A 23,016-nucleotide genomic window follows, 5' to 3' on the forward strand; every position below is an offset into this window, starting at 1 on the left:
AGTTTTTCAGAATTTTCTTCCAATCCTGTCAAATTTTTAATTTTAGCAATCATATTTTTAACTTCCAAGAGCTTTGGAAAGATTGCTTTTTCATGCTGATGGATGTAATTATTTTGATAAATCCCTTGTCAAATGATCAAGTTATTTTGTTAGCTCATTTTACTCTCTTTTGGGTTCCCTGAATCCTCTGTCCTCTGGGATCATTTCCTCTGCTTATTTTGGTCCTTGTGTTTCATGTTGCATTATTTCTTCAACTAGGGTGACCCTTGGTTGGCTCTTCACCTCTAAGAAACATGAAACTGTGTTCTTGGGGGAAGCTTGTTAACTGGTAAGCTTCACTTTGGGGTGCTGAATAAGGAACCAACTAGTATTCTGGGGAGTTCCTAGGGGCCAGATGTAGGATTCTTTTCTTTGGGATCATTTCATTTCTTTAGAGAAGACCCTCTAGCTTTTTGGCCTGGGGATTTGATTGCCTAGTTGCCAGGCTTTCTTCTTTCCAAGATGGGGTTGTTAACTCTTCTGTCTGCAGACTTTCAATTAATCCTTCTCTTCACCAGTCCCAAATCTCACTACAGGCCTATGCCATATCGGGGTTTCTGCATCCAGAGCACCTTTAGGGTCTGTGGTGCTGGCAGTCTTCCCCTTTGGCTACATCCCCAGGTCCTTTTTTTCTTTCTCAACAGCGATGCAATTATTGGGGAGATGCAATTATGTGCTTACCTTGTCCTACATATAACCCTTGGACTAAGGTAAGATGATTTGCTAGCACTGGCAACAAGACTAGTCTTGGGGCTAAGAACAGATGACAAGTCCTCTTATGGCTGGATCATGATTCCCTGCCCTAGGCTGACCCACTTAATCTGAAAAGAATTTCCAACATGTAAATATTTTAGGATTGTAGCCATCTGGATACACACTTAAATTAACAGAAGTTTTGTTACCATTATTTTAGTTTCAAAGAGTCACCTAAGAACACCGCGGGTTGTTTTGTTCAAACGCCATGGCCACTGTAGTTAAAAAGCTTTTCTTTCAAAGCTGCCTCTTTTCACAACAGTAGAGCTCTGGCAGTGAATTAAGTGGTCTAGGATTCGATGAAATGGTGGCTAATTTCTGGTCCCAATCTGGAATTTAAAACAAATTAATGATTTATTTTAAGACTACTCACTCCTAAATTTCAGCACACTGTCCTTTTAACAATTGTGTGCAATAACAAAATAATTTATGAGATTTAAGACAAAGGAATACATTTTAAAGATGTGGAAATAAAGGACTTAGTCAAAAGGTTATTTCTGTGGTTCAATCTCTGATTCAGAGGCATATTATTGAATTATGCCAAAATGTAAATAAAATTAAATAAATCACAGATTTGCACTCTAGATCTCCAAACCCTTTAAGTCCTACATTATAAACAGGCCACTTTGTGTCATCTTTGTATCAAACTGCAATTGTTGCCATTCCTAAATTCATACCCACTGGAGTGCCCTCGTATCTTATCTACATAGCTTGTCTACAATCACTAACCGTTCTGCTTATCTGAAAGTAAGAGTTCAAGGAGGGCTTGGGTTGGACACCTCAATCATTGTATCCACACTAACGAACCAAAGTTCAGAGTGTTCCAATGACAGCATTGTAACAAAACTGTCTTATGTACAGTGCTGTGCACTGTATTAGGTGTTTTTTACATTAACTCGAATATTCACAGTAACCCTCAGAGGCCTAGTGATATTATCACCATCAGCAAGAGCTTAATTAACTTGCCCAAGTTTACAGGACTTGTGGGGGGAGGAGCCCACACCTGACCCAGAGTTATCAGGCCCCAAAGTCCCTAATCTTTTCACTGTTCTATTCCACCTTCCACAGCATTTCAATAGCATTTAAAGAAATAAACATTTTGGGGCCAGCCCGGTGGCATAGTGGTTAAGTGCGTGCACTTCGCTTCGGTGGCCCAGGGTTTGCAAGTTTGAATCCTGGGCACGGACCGAAGCACTGCTTATCAAGCCATGCTGTGGCAGGCCTCCCACATACAAAGTAGAGGAAGATGGGCACATATGTTAGCCCAGAGACAATCTTCCTTAGCAAAAAGAGGAAGATGTTAGCTCAGGGTCAATCTTCCTCACCAAAAAATAAATACATAAAAAAAATAAACATTTCTTGATATTAAGAATGGATAAGATTATATTAACCCAGGGACTATGATTAGAAATGCCATCTCTGGAGGATTTTTTTAAATCTACTTTAGTTTAGAGTGATCCTGTCTGTGGTCAGTAGCCATATGACGTCTCAAGACTTATTATGGAGTTAAATAGCAACTCTGACCGTCTTGGGGACTGCATTGTATTCCAGAGAAATATATCCAAGTAGTTTAGAAGTGGGAGGAATCCTGCTTAACAGTCTTCCTGATCCTTGTTGTAAGACTTACAACTGAGCTGAATTGCACACACATTTGACCAGGGAAATTCACTAAACGTTCTGAGAACATACAACTAACTTTTGGGAGGTTCCTTCTGCCGTCCCATGTAGTGCGTACACATGCCCCCGGCCAGTGGATGTGCTCAAGCCTGAAATATGCCACCCAGGGTTTGGGGGTGGGGAACACTATGGAAAGAATGTGTGAAATGATTTTTTGGATTTCCTTACCATTTGACAAAGTGAAATTATTGTTCATGTAGATTTGTGGTGGTGACTTCTTTGAAAGTCATCGTTGAAAAATAAAATGAAGAATTAATTGAGAATCACAGAGAAAATTTAACCAACTTGCTGAAGAATCCCATGTATTCCAAATACTTTAATGATTTAATAGCATTTATATTATCACTTTCAACAATTTAAGATATTTTCAATGATAAGTTTGATTATACATGGTTATTACCTTATGCACTGGTTTTAGAACTTAATCTCACTATAAGACGCAATTCCGTTGTCTTAGGTTTTAAAAAAAATATTTATTATGTCACATGTTTATTCTTGATCAATAATTGATAGTTAACATTTTTTGAAAGTTTATTAATCTTATGTACAGGCACAATGCTGAATTCTTTTTATGGCTATCTCAATTCTATTGGGAAGATACTATTTTTATCCTTTCTGCAGATGAGAAAACTGAAGATCAGAGAGTCTCAGGGTCACACTGCTACTAAAAGCATATATTCTATTTTGGAAGAATGAGTTCTTTGAATTATTTGGCACCAGAGTGAGTAACACAAGGGCAGGTTTCATCTGAGGGGCTATCCTATCCTCCCAGGCTAGAAGCTCTCTGAGGACAGTCTTCACGTCTCCCACTGTGTCTTGCCCATTGTCAGTGCTTAATAAATGTTTCCTAAATAAATAAATGGACCCCTACGTGCTGAGAAAGAATTTTTACTGAGAAAGAATTTCTTAAGCAATAGTCATGATGTAGTATGATCTATATTTAATCTGTTCTTGAACGTTTCCCAAATAAGAAATAAGAACTGAACGTGGAACGCAGATCATTGCTAACCTAGACGTGTGCTCTGCCCTTACAATCTGATCACAAAGACTGCCAAATGATCAAGATAAAAAACCCTACAGCTTGATGAACAACTTAATATTACTGTATCTTATTTTGTGAAAAGCCCTTCCCCCAAAGACTTCTTCAAGGAGTCAGTTTCTTGTTTTAAACAAACGTGTGATTCAGTCTCTGCTCTTTTCTCTATCAGGGCTCAGACTGGTAACATCTCTCTGTTAGGTCTCCTGCAGATCAGCTTTTTTCCTGCCTGATTGCTGTTTACAAAATAATCGGCACCTAAGCGTCTCTCAAATCCACCTAATATTGTCTCTACTGCTACCCCCATCATCAGTTGCCTGAATCACTGGTTCTTAAACTCGACTGTGCAGTGGAATTATCTGGGGAGTTTTAAAAATTCTTGATGCCCGGTACGCACAACTCCCACCAGGAGATTCTGATTTAACTGCATTGGGTATATTCTGGGCATCTGGATTTTTAAAAGTGATGTCACTGAGGTTCAGATCCTTTAGCCTAACCACTGCAATTGCCTCCTGACTCTGTATGCAACCTCTGCTCCACGCTACTCCACACCCTGCTCCCCTTTTCTTCTCCACAGTTAGAGTAATCTTTTCAAAATGCAATTTTAATTATGTCACCTCTACCCTCCTTAAAACTTTTCAATAGTTTCCCTTTAATCTCAGACTAGAGGCCCAAAACCTGAAAATGGCCTGTAAAGCCCTCCTTGTTCTGCTCTTGTCATCTCTCCAGCCACATCCTGCTCCACCCTTCTTGATTTCTGCGCTTAGCACAGTCTTCTTTTTTTTAGCTCCTCAAACGTGGCGTGCTCCTACCACAGGGCCTTTGCACATGCTGTACTTGCCGAGAGGCTCTTCCCCACCTCCTTGCCTAATTAACCTTTAGCTCGTCTTTCAGCTCTCAGCTAATCATTTCCTCAGGGAAACCTTCTCTGACCTATTATATGATCCTATAGCACCACATAAACTCTGCTTCATAGCGTTTATGGCAGGTGAAATTTTACGCTTATTTCTATGCTGGTTCCCCCCTGAAGCTCCTTGAATGTAGAAACTTTGTGTCTATTTTTGTTTCACATGGTATTGCCAAAACTTTGCACTTACTGGTATATAAGTAGGCTTCCAAATTGTTTACTGAAGGAATACATATGAATGAAGGAAAATGCACTCGACATCAAATCTATCACTAAGTCCAGCTGATGTGACCTCCAAAATATCTCTGGAATCTGTTTATTCCTTTTCACCTTCCCTGCTGGTCCAAGCCACCGTCACCTCTGGTCTACACTTCTAACTAGCTTCCTTACTGGTCTGCAAGCCCTCCTCTTGTTCCTTTCTCAATAGCGTCTTAACAGCAGAGGGAGTGATCTTTTCAAAATACAAATGACACGTCACTCCTCTGATCACAATCCTTCCAAGTCTGCCCATTGCTCCTAGAATAGAATCCAAGCATCCTAAACTCTGACCCTCACTGACTACCCACCAAACAACCCTGGCTTCCTTTCCGTTCTTCAAACACGCTAAGCCATTTCCAGCTTTCAAGCTTTGCACTTGCTGATCCCTTTGCCTGAAATGCTCTCTACATGACTCATTCTTATTTTCCAGGGCTCGGCTAAAATGGTACGGAGGTTTTCCCTGACTGCACTATTAAAGTAACCTCCCTTAGCTACACCCTTCCCTCTGCTTCTTTCCCCCATAGCACTGCTACAGTCTCTAATTTTCAGAAATGTACTTGGTTATGGTCTATATCCCCCACTCGAATGTCACCTCCAGGAAAGCAGGTGTCGTGTCTATCCTGGTCACCCTACTCCTGTCAGACAGCACCGTGTCTGGTTCATAATGGACGCTCAATCAATGATGGAATCCAGCTTCCAAGGTGGACCCCGATGATTCCGACCCCTGGCATCAGAGCCTGTGTAATCCGCTCCCACACTGCTTCAGGGCTGGCTGGCTGTGACTAATCAGAAGCGACGGTGTGTGACCTTTGAGCCTAGGTCATAAAAGCCATTGCAGTTTCCACTTTCATCTCGGATCGCTCATTCCATTGGAAGCTGACTGCCACGCCATCAGGAACTCAGCAGCCCCACGGGGAGACCCACCTGGAAAAGCACTGAGGGCTCGATCACCAGCCAGCATGTGAGTGACAGCCATGTGAGTTGTCAACCCTTGTAGGTGGATCCTCCCGCCCCAGTCAAGCCTTCCCATGGTGCAGCACGCACCCACATCCGATGATGCCTGAGAGAGACCCCGAGCAGAGCTCCCAGCTGAGCAACTCTCGACTTCCTAACCCGCAGAAACCATGAGAGACAACAATCATCATCATTGATGTGTTAAGTCACTGGGTTTTGGAATGATTTGTTAATCCTCAATTGATAACTAATATACACTCAATCAGTGATTCAATGAATAGGGCAATGAATATTTCATCATAAATGATCTCTTGAGTTGGTCAGGCTTCAAACCTCACCAAGTAGCAGGCTGTCCAACCCTGTTCCTCATCTTATGTTGCTTAGCCTGCACTTTCCAGTATTGCATTTTCAGTTGTCTACAGATCCCAACTTGACACCTCTTCTGCCTAAAACCATTATTTCTATCAGAGGCACCAACAATCTTGCGGTAGAAGTGGGAGGCTGTGCAATGAGCTTTAATTTCTCTTTTGTGAATTCTCTATTAACACTGGCCTTTCTCACTCCAAATCCTATGCCTTATAAGTCTTCTTCCCATTTCCCATGAAATCTCCTTAGTTCAATCTAAGAGCAAGGGTTAGGAGTGAGATATATCTGGATATGACCTAATGACTTACCAGCCACTTGCTTGAGTAGGTTTCTTAAAGTCCCTAAGCCTCCGTTTCCTCTTCTACTAAATGAAGTTAATAATAATACCTACCTCATGGGGGCTACTACGACTCATGCAACCGTGAGCGTGCACACACATATGTGAGTAAGCCACTTAGCACAGTTGTGGGCACACAACAGATATTTTAAATTCTAACAGCTATCCTGGAACGTAGACTTTGGATCTCCAGTTCACAGAGGCACAAAAAAGTTCAGAGAAGCTGAGTGTCTTGCCCAACACCACACAGTTGGAAGGTGGCAGGACTGCAGCCCTCCAAGGCCTGAATCCTGCTTGCGCTTCACACGGCTGCATCCTGCATTACCACCACAGCTTCCTAGCCCCTCTTCTCGTGTGCCGCCTGTGCCTTCTCCAATCAGCCTGAGCGGGCTAGCAGCCCCACGTGCTCTCCAGCCCACTGGGTCACTCCCTTGACTCTGACCCTACAATGATGCTGACTGTCCACATTCAACTTTCCAGACTCCTTCAGCTCCGCACTCTCTCGTACTCTGCCAGTCTGCATTTTAATTCCACCCCCTCCTTCTACCTGGTCCAGTCAGGCCAGCATCCTCTCACTGGGGTCCTCTCTGTGTGCCAGCCCCCACAAACCTCACCCTCCTTCTTCCCACCCACAGCCCCTAGTAGCAGTGTCCCCATCTGTAGTGTCCCTCCATTTCTTCTCCACCATGCAAATCCTAGCCATCAAGGCCCAACTCAGTTCCCCACTGATGCCTGCTGCTTTCCCGCTGTTCTGGGCCCCAGTGAACTCATCTTTCAACGCCTGCTCCTCTACCTGGTACGTGATCATTTGCTGATAGGGTGATCACTGCCTCGTGTTTCCAATTACATCGTGAGCTCCCTGCAGCTGAGATCACAGCCTGGACTTTCTTTCACCTCCTCCCTGGCACCTCACGCAGTGCTAGAGGCATAGTAGATGGTAAATATTGAATTGCTTTGCTAAACATTCACTTGGCTCTACACGTTTTTTTTTTTTTTAATAAATTTTTTGTTTATTGCAGTAACATTGGTTTATAACATTGTAAAAATTTCAGGTGTACATCATTGTACTTCAATTTCTACACGTTTGGAAGGAATTAAGAACTGTCTTCTAAAATAAGCAAGGGAGAAAATCTTTCATGTCTATCTAACAGAATTTCCTCACAGCAGAGGATTTGCAAAGAAGGTCCTGTTTATGATCACTTTGGAAACCAGAGGCCCCCTAGGTTCCCTCCTGCAAAGGAAACATTTCGTACACGGTCGGCCTTGAAAGGACAAGCTGCTTGGCCAGGGCTGTGTGGACAGGAGCCCACTGACACCTCCCGCCCACCTCTTCTTTCCAACTGCTCCTCAGCCCCAGGCCTCACTCATCCTTCAGCCCTAACCTATGACTTACCCGACCCTGGCGCCCTCTAACATAACCCCCCTCAAGGTCCCCTGTGGGACCCCAATTCCTGCCAGCCAGCACTTCCTCCCAGCGCCTCCTTCCTTGAATGACCTGATCTCGGCCCCCAGCCTCCTCCCCATTCCCTCAGCTCCCTGCCCTCTCAGGCTCAACCTTCTCTCACCTCCCAGAACGCAGCTGTGCCCTGCTTGTAACCGCTTATCCCAAACCTTTCCTGTCAATTTCTGCCCCCGTGCCAGCTTCACCTACTGCCGCCCCATCCCTGGCTCAGCTCTCTTGAGACACGCCTGGTCCCATCTGCTCCCCACTCTCCTGGTTGCTGTTCCCTTGGGACCTAGTCCCAGCCCTGCCCTGGTGCTCCCTCTGGGCTGCAGCTCTTCCCTTGGGGGAAAAGAAGGAAGGGCAGGTCCTTCTCATCCCCAACCCACTGCCCCACCATCCTTCTACTAGTTTTCTTATTTTTTTTGAATAAAAGGAAAGTGACTTACTTTAAGGAAAGCTATTAAATAACTAGCAATACAAGTGACACTCAGCTGTGACAGAGGCAGGAGAGCTTATAGGTCAGGCACAGAGCTCGGCTGCTTTCTGTGTCTGAAAGGACCTGGGTCTAAATTCTGCTTGTCCGACCTCTGGCAGGATGATTTGGGGCGAGTTAAGTAACTGCTTCTGCAACTTGGTCTCCCTTACCGTAAAATGGGGAAAATAATACCACTTACCTCAGAGAGCTGTTATGAGGACAAAATGTGTGCCTGCCACAGTGTAAAAGCCCCAGAAAGATTGCGGTTTACTCATTTAGAAAGTCTGCCAGTGAAGTAATTCATTCTACTCACTACAATTCAAAGCATCCATGAAACAGGAATAGAGGTAATGTCTAAGTGTCCGTGTGTGTACCCCCAGGGCTACACCCAGGGAGCCTGGGTCCCTGGGTACTCTCGCACATGCTGCAGCAGAGAGAGATACTACACATGGAATTTAGCATTTTTGAAACATGACTCCAAATGTCAAATAATTGTCATAAAGCCATTTAAAATAGGAGAATGAGAAAAAGTTCCCTCAATAGTATGTTTAGGCACAGTAACAAATCTGTGAGGTGACAAGAGGCTCAGTAAGGACTGGACAGACTTAAGCCTGCTTCTTAGCAAGGACACTTATGTATTCTCTTCCTTGAAGTCCTATATGGGGAGCTAGGAAAGGAGGAAAGGAAAAGGCAGCCCTCAGAGCAGCCCTCTACCTTCTTCCCGCACCTGGACACGCACGCACACCCCTCCCCACAACTTGACTGGTCCCAGATATGCTCTCTGAGACGGCAAGGCCATGGGAGAGGCTCATCTGTTGGCGGGCAAGGATGATCTCACAGAGTAAGAGCAGTTGACCTGACTTACCCATCTTGTAAAACGGCAGAGAATAGTCTCGTTGGTAAGTGGTTTCTTTATACCATGGTTCGGCAGGCTTTGAATGTCTTCGAAAACAAATATATCGAATGAGAGTTTGTTGGTCTAATTGAGGTTGACACTGATTTTTTCTCTTGGGTGGAATTGCCAAATCTGTGAGAGGTCTAAATGAAAATAGAAACAGCTTGCTGAACACCAAGTAGAAGAAAAGCATTTCATTTCCTCATCAGCTGAAATCCATTCCCTAGAAATGGCCAGGAGGCTACAAAGACAGTATTGGCAAGACCCCATAGCTCCAAGGCCAGCCCTAGCAAAGTCGTCAGTGGATGGCTCAGGGATTCCAGTCCCCTGGTCTTCCCTTAGCATCACTCCTCCCCCATCACAAGTCACAGAAGCGACCTGCATCAAAACTTCCACTGGATCTGCTCATGCATGGCTACTTCCCAAGTCCAGATCTTCCCAATACCCTTCTCATTGTAATTTTCTATGGATGTTTGGTTTCCCCAAGGAGCCAATGCTTTCTTTTGACCAGACTAACCATTATGGTGCATAGTTATGCTTGATGAACTTGAAATCAGTTATAACCTTCCTGTACCTCTACTCAGATGAGTACCCTCTGAAGGTAAAAGTAAAGAAGAATCAAAATGTAATGGTGAAGTATCTTCATACACTTGAAGGAGTATACATTCACTGGTGCAATTTGTTTGAGAACACTTTGGTGATAGGTATTAATACCTTTAAAATGTGCCTATATTTTGTCCCAGCAACTCCATGAATTAGCGATGTCAACAAAGACTTAGCTCTAAGAATGATCTTCAAAGTATTTTTATGATAATTAAAAAAGTGGAAACAACCTTTGTGTGAAAAAAATAGAATTATTGGGCAATGATACAGACATATACAGAAATACCACACCACTAAAAGTGATGCTGTAGGGCCGACCCTGTGGCTTAGTGGTTAAGTGTGCGTGCTCCGCTACTGGCGGCCCAGGTTCGGATCCCGGGCGCGCACCGACGCACCGCTTCTCCGGCCATGCGGAGGCCGTGTCCCACATACAGCAACTAAAAGGATGTGCAGCTATGACATACAACTATCTACTGGGGTTTTGGGGGGAAAATAAATAAATAAATAAAATTAAAAAAAAAAAAAAGTGATGCTGTAGAATTATAATTTTTGAGATGGAAAAAAAGTCCACAATATATTATTAAGTTTAAACAAAAGTTTCACTTGAATTGTACACTTCAAGTTGATGAATTGTGTCGTATGTGAATTATCTCACTACAACTGTTATACAAAAAAGGTATCAATCAACAAAATATTAGCAAACTGAATTCAACAATACATTAAAAGGATCATACATTGTGATCAAGTGGCATTTGTTCCAGGGATGCAAGGATGGTTCCACATCCTCAAATCAATCAATGTGATACCCCACATTAACAAAATGATAGATAAAAATCACATGATCATCTTAGTAGATGCAGAAAAAGCATTTGACAAAATTCAACATCCATTCATGATAAAAACATCCTTTTTTTTTCTTTGGTGAGGAAGATTGGCCCTGAGCTAACATCTGTTGCCAATATTCCTCTATTTTGTATGTGGGACGCCACCACAGCATGGCTTGATGAGCAGTGTGTAGGTCCATGCGTGGCATCTGAACCCACAAACCCCAGGCTGCTGAAATGGAGCATGCGAACTTAATCACTATGCCACAAGGCCAGGCCGCATGATAAAAACTCTTAACAAAGCAGAGGGAACGTACCCCAACATAGTAAAGCCATATGTGACAAACCCATAATTAACATCATACTCAACGGTGAAAAGCTGAAAACTTTTTGTCTAAGACAAGGATACCCACTCTCACCACTTCTATTCAACATAGTGTTTCTCTAGTCAGAGCAATTAGGCAAGAAAAATAAATAAAAGGCATTCAAATAGGAAAGGAAGATGCAGAACTGTCACTATTTGCAGATGACATGATATTATATATAGAAAACCCTAAATACGCCATCAAAAAGCTGTTAGAACTAATAAACAAATTCAGTCAAGTTGCAGGATACAAAATCAATATACAAAAATCTGCTGTGTTTCTATACACTAATAATGAACTATCAGAAAGAGAAGTTGAGAAAACAATTCCATTTGCAGTTGCATCAAAAAGAATAAAATAGGGGCTGGCCTGGTGGCGTAGTGGTGAAGTTTGCATGTTCTGCTTCGGCAGCCCGGGGTTTGCCAGTTCAGATCCTGGGCACAGACCTACTCACTGCTCATCAAGCCATGCTGAGGTGGTGTCCCACATAGAAGATCTAGAAGGACCTACAACTAGGAAATACAACTATGTACTGGGGCTTTAGCAAGAAAAAAGAAAAAGTGGAAGACTGGCAACAGATGTAGCACAGGGCCAATCTTCCTCAAAAAAAAAAAATGCCATGCAGAGAATCTAAAAAAAAAAAAAAAAGAATAAAATATGTAGAAATAAATTTAATCAAGGAGGTAAAAGACCTGTACATTGAAAACAACAAGACATTGATGAAAGAAATTGAAGAAAACACAAATAAATGGAAAGATATTCCATGGTCATGGATTGGAAGAATTGATATTATTAAAGTGTCCATATGACCAATGCAATCTCTATCAAAATTCCAATGGCATTTGCACAGAAATAGAATTTTAGAAAGAATTCTAAAATTTGTATGGAACCACAAAAGACCCTGAATAGCCAAAGCAATCTTGAGAAAGAACAAAAAAAAAAGCTGGAGGTATCATACTCCCTGATTTCAAACTATATTACAAAGCTATAGGTAATCAAAACAGTATGGTATTGGCATAAAAACAGACACACAGATCAACGGAACAGAATAGTGAGCCCATAAATAAACCCATGCAAATATGGTCAATTAAGTTATGACAAAGGAACCAAAAAATACAATGAGGAAAGAACAGCCTCTTTAATAAACGGTGTTGAGAAAACTGGACAGACACATGTGAATGAATGAAACTGGGCCCCTGTCTTATACCATACACAAAAATTAACTCAATATGGGTTAAAGACTTGTATGTAAGACTTGAAACCATAAAACATCTAGAAGAAAACATAGGGGATAAACTTCTTGACAACGGTCTTGGCAGTGATTTTTTGGTTTTGACACCAAAAGCAAAGGCAATCAAAGCAAAAATAAACAAGTGGGACTACATCAAACCAAAAAGCATCTGCATAGCAAAGGAAACCATCAGCAAAATGAGAAGGTAACCTACTGAACTGGAGAAAATAGTTGCCAAACCTATATCTGATAAGGAGTTAATACTCAAAATACATAAAGAACTTATACAACTCAATAGCAAAAAAACAAACAATTCAATTAAAAAATGGGCAGAGGATCTGAATAGACATTTTTCCAAAGAAGATAAACAGATGGCCAATAGACACATGAAAAGATGTTCAACATCACTAATTATTAGGTAAGTGCAAATCAAAGCCACAATGAGATATCACCTCACACCTGTTAGAATGGCTGTTATCAAAAAGATGGGATAACTAGAGTTGGCAAGGGTGTGGAGAAAAGAGAACCCTTGTGTACTGTTGGTGGGAATTTCCATAGTTGCTGCAGCCACTATGGAAAATAGCATGGATGTTCCTCAAAAACTTAAAAATAGAACCACCATATGATCCAACAGTTCCACTTCTAGGTATTGATCCAAAGGAAACAAAATCACTATCTCAAACAGATATATGCACTCCCATGATCATTGCAGCATTATTTACAATAGCCAAGACATGGAAACAACCTAAGTGTCCATTGACAGATGAATGGATAAAGGAGGTGTGTATATACATACAATGGAATGCTATTCAGCCATAAAAAGAAGGAAATCTTGCCATTTGCTGTAATATGGGATAGACCTTGAAGGCATTATGCTAAGTAAAATAAGTCAGAATGGGAAAGACAAATACTCTATGATCTCGCTTACATGTGCAATCTAAAAAATCCAAATTCATAGAAACACATAACAGAATAGTGGTTGCCAGAGGCAGGTTGGGGGAGTGGGTGAAATGGGTGAAGGGGGTCAAACGGTACACACTTCCAGTTATAAGATAAATAAGTCCTGGGGATGTAATGCACGGCATGGTGACTATAGTTAACAATATTGTATTGTATATTTGAAAGGTACTAGGAGAGTAGATCTTAAAAGTTTTCATCACAGGAAAAAAACATTTGTAACTATATGAGGTGATAGATGTTAACTAAAGTTATTGTGGTGATCATTTCACAATATATACCTATATCAAATCATTATGTTGTACACCTAAAACTAATACTATGTTATATGTCAACGACATCTCAATAAAACTGGGGGAAAAAGGGTTTCAAAATACCATCCCATCCTATTTTGTGTAGATCTGGAAGATTCTGCATGATTATCTATCTATGGGTGATGATATTATGAGTAATTTTCAATTTTTTATTTTTTGATTATCAATATCTTCTACATGTTCTAATAAACATGTATTTTAAACTATAAAATAGAAGAGATGGGCTGCTACAGATGTGAAAACTATTAAACGCTGGGTAAGATTTAAGAACATCTAAATCCAATCATTTAGTAGTAGGATGTAGTCTTTCTTGATTGTATCACTGTGATTAATCACACTTAAACAAGGTGACAGAAACTGCTTAATTATAATTCATTATGTTTACACACTTGGGTGAAAACTTGATTGTTATGTGCCCTCTTTAAAGAGAGAGTTAGCAGAAATGGAGGGGCTCTGCCTGAAGCTCAGAAAAAGCAAGTGCAAGCATCTGACCGTACTTGGCGGCTCTGGACTGGGAGAGACGCTGGATGGGCGGAGAGGTGCTCTGTTGTGGATATGACAGAGAAGCACCGAGAACTCCCGTCCACTTGCTCTTCTTCCTGCTACCTGCTCTTCTTTCATGCTTAATAGGTTCTTGGTCCTGCAAAGTGGGTGCCCAATATGGGGAGCATTCCTTTCCCTACAAGAGCATGTCTCTGAATGTCAATCAAAACACTAGCTGTCTGATGAACCTGTCAGTTTCTTGTGCGTTTGGGTTGTCTTTTCCTTCTTCTTATTCTTTACTAGAAGCTTAATACAGTCATTGATTGACATTTGCACTAAGTTTTCCCCGTCAGGCTACTCTTGGGCAGGCACCAGCCTTGCCGAGTCCAGGGGAGTCAGGGTTCCCTTTGCCTGATCCACCCTGTGGAGGAGGACTGACATTTGGGCGCAAAGCATTGGGGTTGAAAGATTGTCAGAGTCCACAGAACACACGTGGAGAGTGCCCCGTGGGGCTGGCCGTGAGCAGCTCTGGCGGTGGGGTTCTGTCGTTTCCTTTCTTATCTGTCCTCTGGCAGAGGACACAGCCCTGACCAGAGCTTATACAAGTATGTATTTGAGTTAGAACAAGGAGCTTTGAGCTGGGAATCAGAAAACGTGGATAGATTCAAGACCCAGCTTTTACATCGAAGACCCGGCTTTTACATCAACCAACTGTACCTCTGGCAAGACATGTCACCTCTCTGGGCTACACCTTATTCATCTAATTGGACCAGGTTGACCTCTAAAGCTAATTCCAGTTAAACCATCTATTAAGTTTAGACTATGTGCTCCCTTTTCTTTGTGTGGAGGACAATCAAGAGTTGACTATATCAAAAGCAATTAAAAGAAGAAGAGAAATTTGTAAATTATATTAGATGATGAACTCAAAATAACAGCCATCATATGCTGAGTGCTTACTATGTTCTGGAATTTTACATCAGTTATTTTATTTAACAGATAAGTCAACAGATGCTCACGGAAGAAATGAAAATTGCCCAAGATCGAACATTTCATAAGTTACTCAAATTGCTGCTTTTAACTACTTTGGTTTCCAGACTCTCAAAACTAGAAAGTAATGTCAAAGTGCCTTTTTTTTTTTTTGTTAAAGCCACGTCCAGAAAGGCAGAAGTCATTTATGCCAAATTTGTAATTTTACTGAGAAGGAAAGTGAGTCTCAGGAAGGTTAAGTTATTTGGCCAAGTTGAACTTTAAACTCATGGCATTTCTTAAACTTCTTTGATGATTTAATAAAATTCTATATTCATTGTCGATTATAAATGTAATATATGTTTGTTAGAGAAAATCTGGAAAATAGAGCAAAAGATAAAAAATAAAACACAAATACCAATAATCTCACCATTCACAAAACACTATTGTTAACCATTTGGTGTATTTCCTTCCAAAGTTTTTCTATCCATTCAATAATAATAATAATTGTTTTCATTGTTATTATTATAAATTGTGATTCCCGTTTTCTTTTTTTTCATTTGTCATTCTAACTTTAGTGACATTTTTGAAAATTAAGATTTAGGAAGGTGTCTGACCTGAGAGATCTGTTCACACTGTAATCAGGATGGACTCTTGCCAGCTGCCCAGGGTAATAGCCTTGAACGTCCTTTCCTTGACGAGCAATGAATACACTAGTGGAGAAAGCAAGGAGTGAGAAAAAAGCAATTATTACAGTTAGTTCTTTGCAGAGGAATACCAGCTGTGGTATAATAAGAAATATATCTGGTCTTTGTCCCCAATTCCTGGCACAGAGCTCATAAAACCCTTGGAATTTCTTGATAGGAGTGTTTTTTGTTACCCATTTTTCAGCATTCAGTTTTCAGGATTCATAAGGAGATATCTGACTTGTCAGCTATTGGATGCAAAACACCAGAAAAAAAAGAATACGAGGATATGTAAAACCAGTGGGGCAAATGTTGATAATTGTTGAAACATGGGAATGAGTAAATAGGGGTCCTTATATGATTTTTTTCTACTTTAGATATGTTTACAAACTTTCACAATAAGTTTTTTTTTTTTTTTAACTGTAATACTTAAGTGTATAGGGGCTAAAAATGAAGAAGCACTGTGATGTCAAAGCACGAGGTGAGCCCGGAGAAGGGACTCTAGCCCTGGCTGGGGGGCTGGTCGGGAAAGTTCTGAAGCACAAACAGAGTGGAGGAGGTGGAGAATGGGAGGAAGTGCTCCTGGGGTGGGAAGGGGACATGGGCGTGTAGGGCTGAAACACAGCGGCATAGGGGAGATGACTCGGGGGTAGTGGTGGCCAGAACTTACGTTTTGAAATATATCTTACTTTATAATAAATTCCTCTTCCTTTTGGATTAAAACAACATTATATTGATACTTTAAAATTATGTGTAGTTGGATTATGTTACAGATTTTATTGCAGAAAAGAAGAAGGGACATTGCAAAGTATTTGTTACAAAAAAAGGGAGTGTTGCGTCTGACAGGTTGAGAACCACTGATGTAGGTGACAGGGAATCTCTGTAGGATTTTTAAGAAGATTGATGATGTAACACAATTTTTATTTTGGAAAGATTTTCACTGGTGGCAGTGTGGAAAACACATTTGAGGACAATCTAATTAGAAGTAGAAAGACTGGTTGGAGGCAATTGTAGTCATTTATGTGGGACACAGTGAAGCTCTGAACTATGTGGTGGAAATGTGGATGGAGAGGAGAGGATACTTTTGGAGAGAGGATTGAAGGTGGAAGAGCGGGAGGTGTCCAAGTCAAGGCTTAGTCTTCAGGCACTGGCAAGAATGTTGCCACGCCCCAGGAGAGGGGAGCTAGGAAGGTGACCATTGTGGGGAGGATGACTTTATAGAGTTTAAGATAGGTGGGATCTTTGGGGACCGTCCACAGATTCTGAGCATTCAGTAGGTGCCAGAAGAATTCAGGAAGAGTCACTAGAAAGTAGCACATAGTTTTGCACGTAGTAGCTCACCAATATGTGCTGGATGATGAACGGAAACTTAAACTCTGCCTCCTGTCCAACCAGCATTTACTGAATGCACATAACGTCCCCGGCACGCTGCTAGGGACTGCAGATACGAAGCTGACGAAGAAGCAGTCCTTGTCCTCAAAATGCTTTTTATGTGCTGAAATAATGATCTGAATAAAGGGTCAATGAGGGCACAGAGAGGGCGGGGGTCTAGGATTTGAGCAGGCAAATAGGATGGGGAGGAGATTCCAGGCGAGGGAAATTATATAATAAAAGCCAAGACTTGGACAGAGTTGGATCAGAATGGAGTGTGTGGGGGCCAGTGGGGACCTCGCTCTCTAACCAGCATGAAAGATCAATGCTGTGAGCAAGGCAGGTCTGTCTGCCTGTGCAAACAGGACCTCCGGGAGCTCTTATGTTCAAAAAAACCGCAGGCTGCCTGGGCCTGTCCAGTGGCTAGGGTAAAATGACTGGGCCCTGAAGAGTAAACAACAAATGACATTTCTGAGTGTATGGGAACAGGAGACATTGCTTTCCTAGGCGCCCATCCAGTTTCTGAAGCACAACCTGGGAACGATTACCCTAGGACCACGTTACGGCTTGTTATGATCCAACTGGAGTTCCAAAACCACACTGGCTCCTGCCACTTGCTACGCTGTTTGCAGCAGGCTGTGTTTCGACCATGACTTCTTCAGTAGCACGCGCACAACAAATACCTGCTGAATACAGGTGAGCAGCCTAAACACTGCTCCTTGGACTGGTCTGTAACAGCTGTTTGAGAATGGAGAAGCCCTTCACCAGCACCCGATGACACGCCTGCCCGCGGTCCCCAGGAGCGGCGAGAGGGTGCGAAAGCGTGTGAGCAGATGATGTTGGGGGAGGGAGGGCTGGGTGGAGAAGCAGGGAGGTTTGGGAATGAAACAATGGCGCCCTTTGCCTCCATGCTTTGGGTAGACTTTCCAAGCTCTTCCATGGGACCTTCACCTCAAACAGGAGAAAGCCCCCAATTAAGAGGTTAAAATGTCACTGTTTGGAAGAGAATGTTTATCTCCCAAGGGGCAACACCTAGCCTGGCATGACAGTCGGTGTACCCAGAGGCTGCGCGGTACCTGGCCTCTCCCGAGGAGGTTGGATGTGGGGCAAAACAGATTAATGACTAGGAAAGCAGTGCTGGCTCTGCAGACCCTGCCATTCTATTGACTTGGCTCTCAAGGTTCTTGAACCAGCTGTAGAAAGGCCATTCCTTCTCCCTGGACAGGAGCAGGAGTCCGGCTGTGTCTGATTCCACTGTACATTGTTTACCAGTCCCTGACGTGTTCAGTCCAGACAAGAGCAAACCTGTCCCGTGGGAGGGTGAAGAGAACTGGAGCAGGATCTGGGCTTAGCCGCAGACAAAATTCAACATGCACAGCGGAGGTCGTGGGTGTTCGTCCCTCAGGAGCCTGGACCCACGGCTTGAGGTAGCACGTGTTCTGTGACTATGCAATTCTGTTATGTCTGCCTTGGGCCTCACACTTTACAAAGCGTCTTTACAGAGATGAACTCATCTAATTCTCACAGTCACCTCGCCAGGTAAATATTAACACCCCGTTACAGAAGAGGAGATGGAGGCTCAGAGAGGTGAAGTGGACTGTCTAAATATCACCCGGCTGGTAAAGGCCAGAGCTGTGAATCAAACCTGGTCCTCCCAGCTCCACGTTGCACCCAGAGTCATCCGTGTGTACACACGAGGACTTCTCTTCAGAAGAGTTCAGCGCTGTTTTGGTTTGAACTCTGTGATTCTCTCACTTACGGGCAGACAGGAAGCAGATGTTGTGTACCAAAGCAACAGGAAAAGAGATAGACACGGCAGTGTTAGCTGGAAGCTGCTTTCAACTCAATAAAACAAGCACTTATTGCAGGCTCAGATGAGTCTACCGTGTGCTGCGGATACAGTGATGATAAATACTGTCCTTCTACCCAAGAATTCATAACCTGGTAAGGAAAACCATATTCAGGCAACTGACGAATCATAGACAGTGTGGTGAGTGCTGCCCAGTCAGGAAACTGACAACCTGGTCAGGACGCCGGCTAATAAGTACAGAAGACAGGAGACTGACAGGCCCGTGCTCTCATCTCCCAGGCTCCCCTGGCTCCACTGAGCTCCTCATCAGTAAAGTGGGGGTGACACTATCGTCTCCATTCGTGATTCCGTGGGAGTCCATGAGACATCTGCAAATGTACTCGCTGACTAAAACATCCCATCTGTGTTAGGTGCGTTCTAGGCAGGACGCACTGACCCCCATATCTGCCTCTTGATTTCCCAGAGACCACTTCAGTTGATGTTTCTAAAATCCATTTACATCCGACACAAATTCCATATCTTGATCTTCCACACCCTACGGAGTGTAATCCACCTGAAGTGGTCTTTTCAGGAACATCCTGGGCTCCACAAACCAACACAACACCCAGCCCTTGCCCCTGAGTGACAGGCCTGTTGCTTGGGGAATGGCACCAGTTAACGTTTGCATCTAAAATAATTCTTATTATGAGACTTCTGTGTGGCCTCTACAACTTGTGAACCGTTTACTATTTAATTTTATTAGGGGCCCCTACTGGTTTGTAACTCAGTTTTCCCTAGTATAGCCCCAAGGGTCAGGCATGTAAGGATGAACTGGATAAATGCTTGTGCGAAAGGAACAGCAGAAGGGCAGGCCTTCTGCATGTACCCTCAGTCACCAGAAGGCCAAGCCACAAATAAATGACAGAATCATTTTTTCTCATGGATTCATTCATTTTCATTTTTTCAACAAACGTGCATAGAGGGCCCACCACGTCTGGCAATCTGCTAGGCAGAGGTTATGATGTGGGTTGCAGAGAGAGGCAGACAATTGGCCCCTAGGGGAGCTAACCTGGAGATGCAGTGAAGTGCAGTGACCAAGGGCACAGAGGCTGGAACCGGACCCGTGGGTTCAAATCCTGCGTCTGCCAACTACTTGTTAGCTGTGGGATCTTGGGACAGTCACTTAACCACTCTGTGCCTCAGTTTCCTCATCTGTACCTCACAGTCACTGTGAGGATTAAATGAGTTCATACACACTTAGAACAGTACCCGCCATGTAGTAAGAGCTGCATAGTGTTAACTATTATTCCAGTGGGTGAGACAGACAGGAAATAAAGAAACAAATAAAATAATTGGAAGTTGTGATAAGGGCCCTAAAGAAAACCAAAAAAGGTGTGAGATGGAGAATAACAGAAGGGGAGAGGTGGGCAGAAGGAGAAGACCTTCTCCAGCCTGGGTGGTAACAGCTCTCTGAGCAGCTGACTACAGAGCTGGGACCTGCTGGGTGAAGGGGGCTGGTTAAGACAAGGAACGGGGGAGAGTGGGGGCAGGGAGCAATCCAGGAGAAGGAGCATGCCCGCAAGCCCTAAGGTACAGAAGAGGGTGGGCTACTAAAGGGACAGGAGAAAGACTGGGGCTGGAGCTAAGGGAAGGCTGGAGAGAGAGGCAGGGCTGGTACACGTGGGGCTCTGTAGGCCTTGGCAACGAATTTGGATTTTACGCAAAATACAATGATTCCAGGGTTTTATGCAACAGAGGTCTTGGTTCAATTTTCATTCCATGAAGCTCACTCTGGAGAATGGATCGCAGGAGGACAAGAGGGGTGGTCGCTGTGGGTGAGCAGGGGAGAGGCAGCCATCATCTGGACCAAGTGGTGGCAGTGGAGATGGAGAAAAGCGTTCCTAGGGGAGACATATCCTGGAGGCAGAATTGAGGAGATTGCTGATGGACTGGACTCACTATTGTTGCAAAGGCAGGAAAGACATAAAGTAGACAGAGACCTGCTCCACGGTGAGGACTGTGGGTGGAGGGTGGGGCACCCGTCTAGCTCAGGTGAAGCGTGCCCCCTCGCAGGGCCCTGATGGGCAAGCACAGAGAACTGAATCCAGCCCAGGCTGAGGACCCCAGCAGGCCCGGTGCCTGCTCCACCATTTTCCATTCAATCCCTCAGGCTTCCCACTGGCTGGCACAGGCCAGGCCGGTGACTCTGACTTGGTTCCATTGAGCTCCAGGCAGCAGCAGCCAAGGGAGGTTTGTTTCCATTTTCCCCAAAAGATGAGACCACAGTCAAACAGGCCCGACGGTGGACAAAACAGATCTCAGACACACACAGAAAGACCACGGGCTTGTGGGGAGGCAGAAATCAGGAAACACTGTTTCTGTTCCATCCCCGTTTCTCTCCACTCTGCTTCCTCTTCACACAGGTTTCAGGGAGGGAAGGGCAGGCTCTGTGCTTTCTCTGAAAGAGGGCTCTTAAAGTATCTAGCAATGAAGGATCCTTCTCTCAGCCTTCCTTCAGTAATTTCTGGAAGCAAAGGCCTTATCACTGCTGACAAAGCATTGTTAACAATAACTAAATACTAAAACAATCATGAGGCCTGCTCAAAACCACGAAGCCAATGGGGCTGCAAGAGGCTGACTCCAAAGTCACTTGCTGTGTGGGATTCCTGCCCCTATATCGTAGCTTCTAAATCTCTGCAGACGCCATAGCCAGTGGTGAAGGGAGGGTGGGGTTAGGATCTGTAGATTGTTGTCCACTAGCTCTCACAATAATACATGTCTAGGACTTGTTATTCTTGGGCGATGGATGCACTTGGTGAATGAGTGAAACTCCTACTTCGTCTCCATCTGTGCAGTCACCTCCCGTGTGCTGTGGCCTGGGGTGGTTTGTTTTGTCCCAAGCAGAGTAAAGGGGTCCCCTCTAAAATTTGGCCCTGGGTCCCTCAGACTTCTCCCCAAGCAAAATCCCAATATCCTTCCAATCTTTGGGGAATTTGGAGTTTCCCCTTTGCTTGGATTCTGCCATGCGTGTGGGACTGTTTTTACAACTGTCCTTAAACCCAAAGAAACTTCTCTAGAACCCTCTGGCAGCAGTGGTCTCTCCATCACGGAGCAGCCGGTGAGCAATTCTAACTCCCTGGGTGCCTGTCTGCCTTGCCCTGGAGGAACGTTACCTGGGTGGGATCACTGGCCGGCGGTCAATGATTTCACGTAGCCGGACGGCAGCCATGATGAAGGCGATTCTGAAAAAACCATTATCAAATGAAGGTTCACACACATTTCCAGGCCTGAGCTATTTAGTACTACAAAGTCCGTCTTGAAAGAAATCACAGTAAGAAAACTCACATAGCAGAAGGACTATCCATAGCTTCTGCTAGACTACTTAGGGAAGGAAATAAATTAGTAAAGGAGCAAAAAGTGGAAAGCAGAAGCCAACACATACAGACATGCTTTTCTTTAAAAATACAAAGTACTGTGCCAGTGGGCACTTGGCCTCCTTTCTCACCCTTCCAAGGGGGCCCTCCTATTGCACAAGCTTGCAGGCTAAGCACTACATTTCCCAGACTCCCTTGCAACTAGAGTTCTGGATATGATTTAGACTCCTCCAATCAGATGTACTGGAGTGGGATTTGGAAGGCAGAAATGAGACAGAGGCCGTTTCCCACCGCTTTGACTTTTTCTACTGGCAAGCAAGGCTGTGAAGGTATGGTACCGTGTCTTTCTGCAGCAGAAATCAAGGGTCCAGTCTCCAGCTTTGGGTGTGTCAAGAAGCAGTTGCGTTGAAGGCAGTGGCTGACCCCTGTGTTCCCGTGTTGAAACACTGGCTTTGGGAGTATGGAGAGGGAGCTGCAGTGGCAGTGTGGTGGCTTTGGGAGTAGGTTCTTGAACTCAGTTATTCTGAAGCAGCTTCCTGATTAGGGCAGAGGTTGCCCCTTCCATGATGGATGAGTTTTGTGGAGGTGTTCTAGAACCTTCCTGGAGGCCTTGCCTAGAGTCTGCTTCTCCAGCCCTTCCAATGATTTTTTAAACACCTCATTATCTATATCAAACCCTTTCTGTTTCCTAAACTGACCCTGGACTTCAACATGTAATATATATTGTTTCTAGTCTAAAATTTCATATTGCATCTGTTCATCTACTGGAAAAGACGACTTGCCACAGAAAACCACTACATCTAAATATTCAACAATGGAGAGGGAAGCTGAGTGCCTGGGGGACAGAGGTGGGAGAAAGCCTTACTTTTTTACAGTTTACCTTTTGTGCACCTTACGAATTTTGTACTGTGT

The 23,016-nt window shown here is 43.6% G+C and overlaps 1 protein-coding gene across 2 annotated transcripts; it reads right to left on the minus strand.

Moving 5' to 3' along the window:
• Positions 1 to 931: 931 nt before the first annotated feature.
• On the minus strand, positions 932 to 21,959 carry SPMIP3 (sperm microtubule inner protein 3). 2 transcript variants are annotated; one of them, XM_058533915.1, is made up of 4 exons: positions 21,904 to 21,959; positions 15,502 to 15,597; positions 9,112 to 9,188; positions 932 to 1,121 (listed from the first exon to the last, which is right to left on the minus strand). In XM_058533915.1, exons 1-4 carry the CDS (start codon positions 21,957 to 21,959, stop codon positions 1,030 to 1,032), a joined length of 321 nt encoding a protein of 106 aa, XP_058389898.1. In that variant the 3' UTR covers positions 932 to 1,029. The 2 variants fall into 2 exon arrangements, with proteins under 2 accessions (XP_058389898.1, XP_058389897.1); XM_058533914.1 differs by having other exon boundaries at positions 9,112 to 9,284.
• Between the last annotated feature and the right edge of the window lie 1,057 nt (positions 21,960 to 23,016).

This window comes from Diceros bicornis, chromosome 38 (genome assembly GCF_020826845.1).
Source record: "Diceros bicornis minor isolate mBicDic1 chromosome 38, mDicBic1.mat.cur, whole genome shotgun sequence".
NCBI classification, from domain to species: domain Eukaryota; kingdom Metazoa; phylum Chordata; class Mammalia; order Perissodactyla; family Rhinocerotidae; genus Diceros; species Diceros bicornis.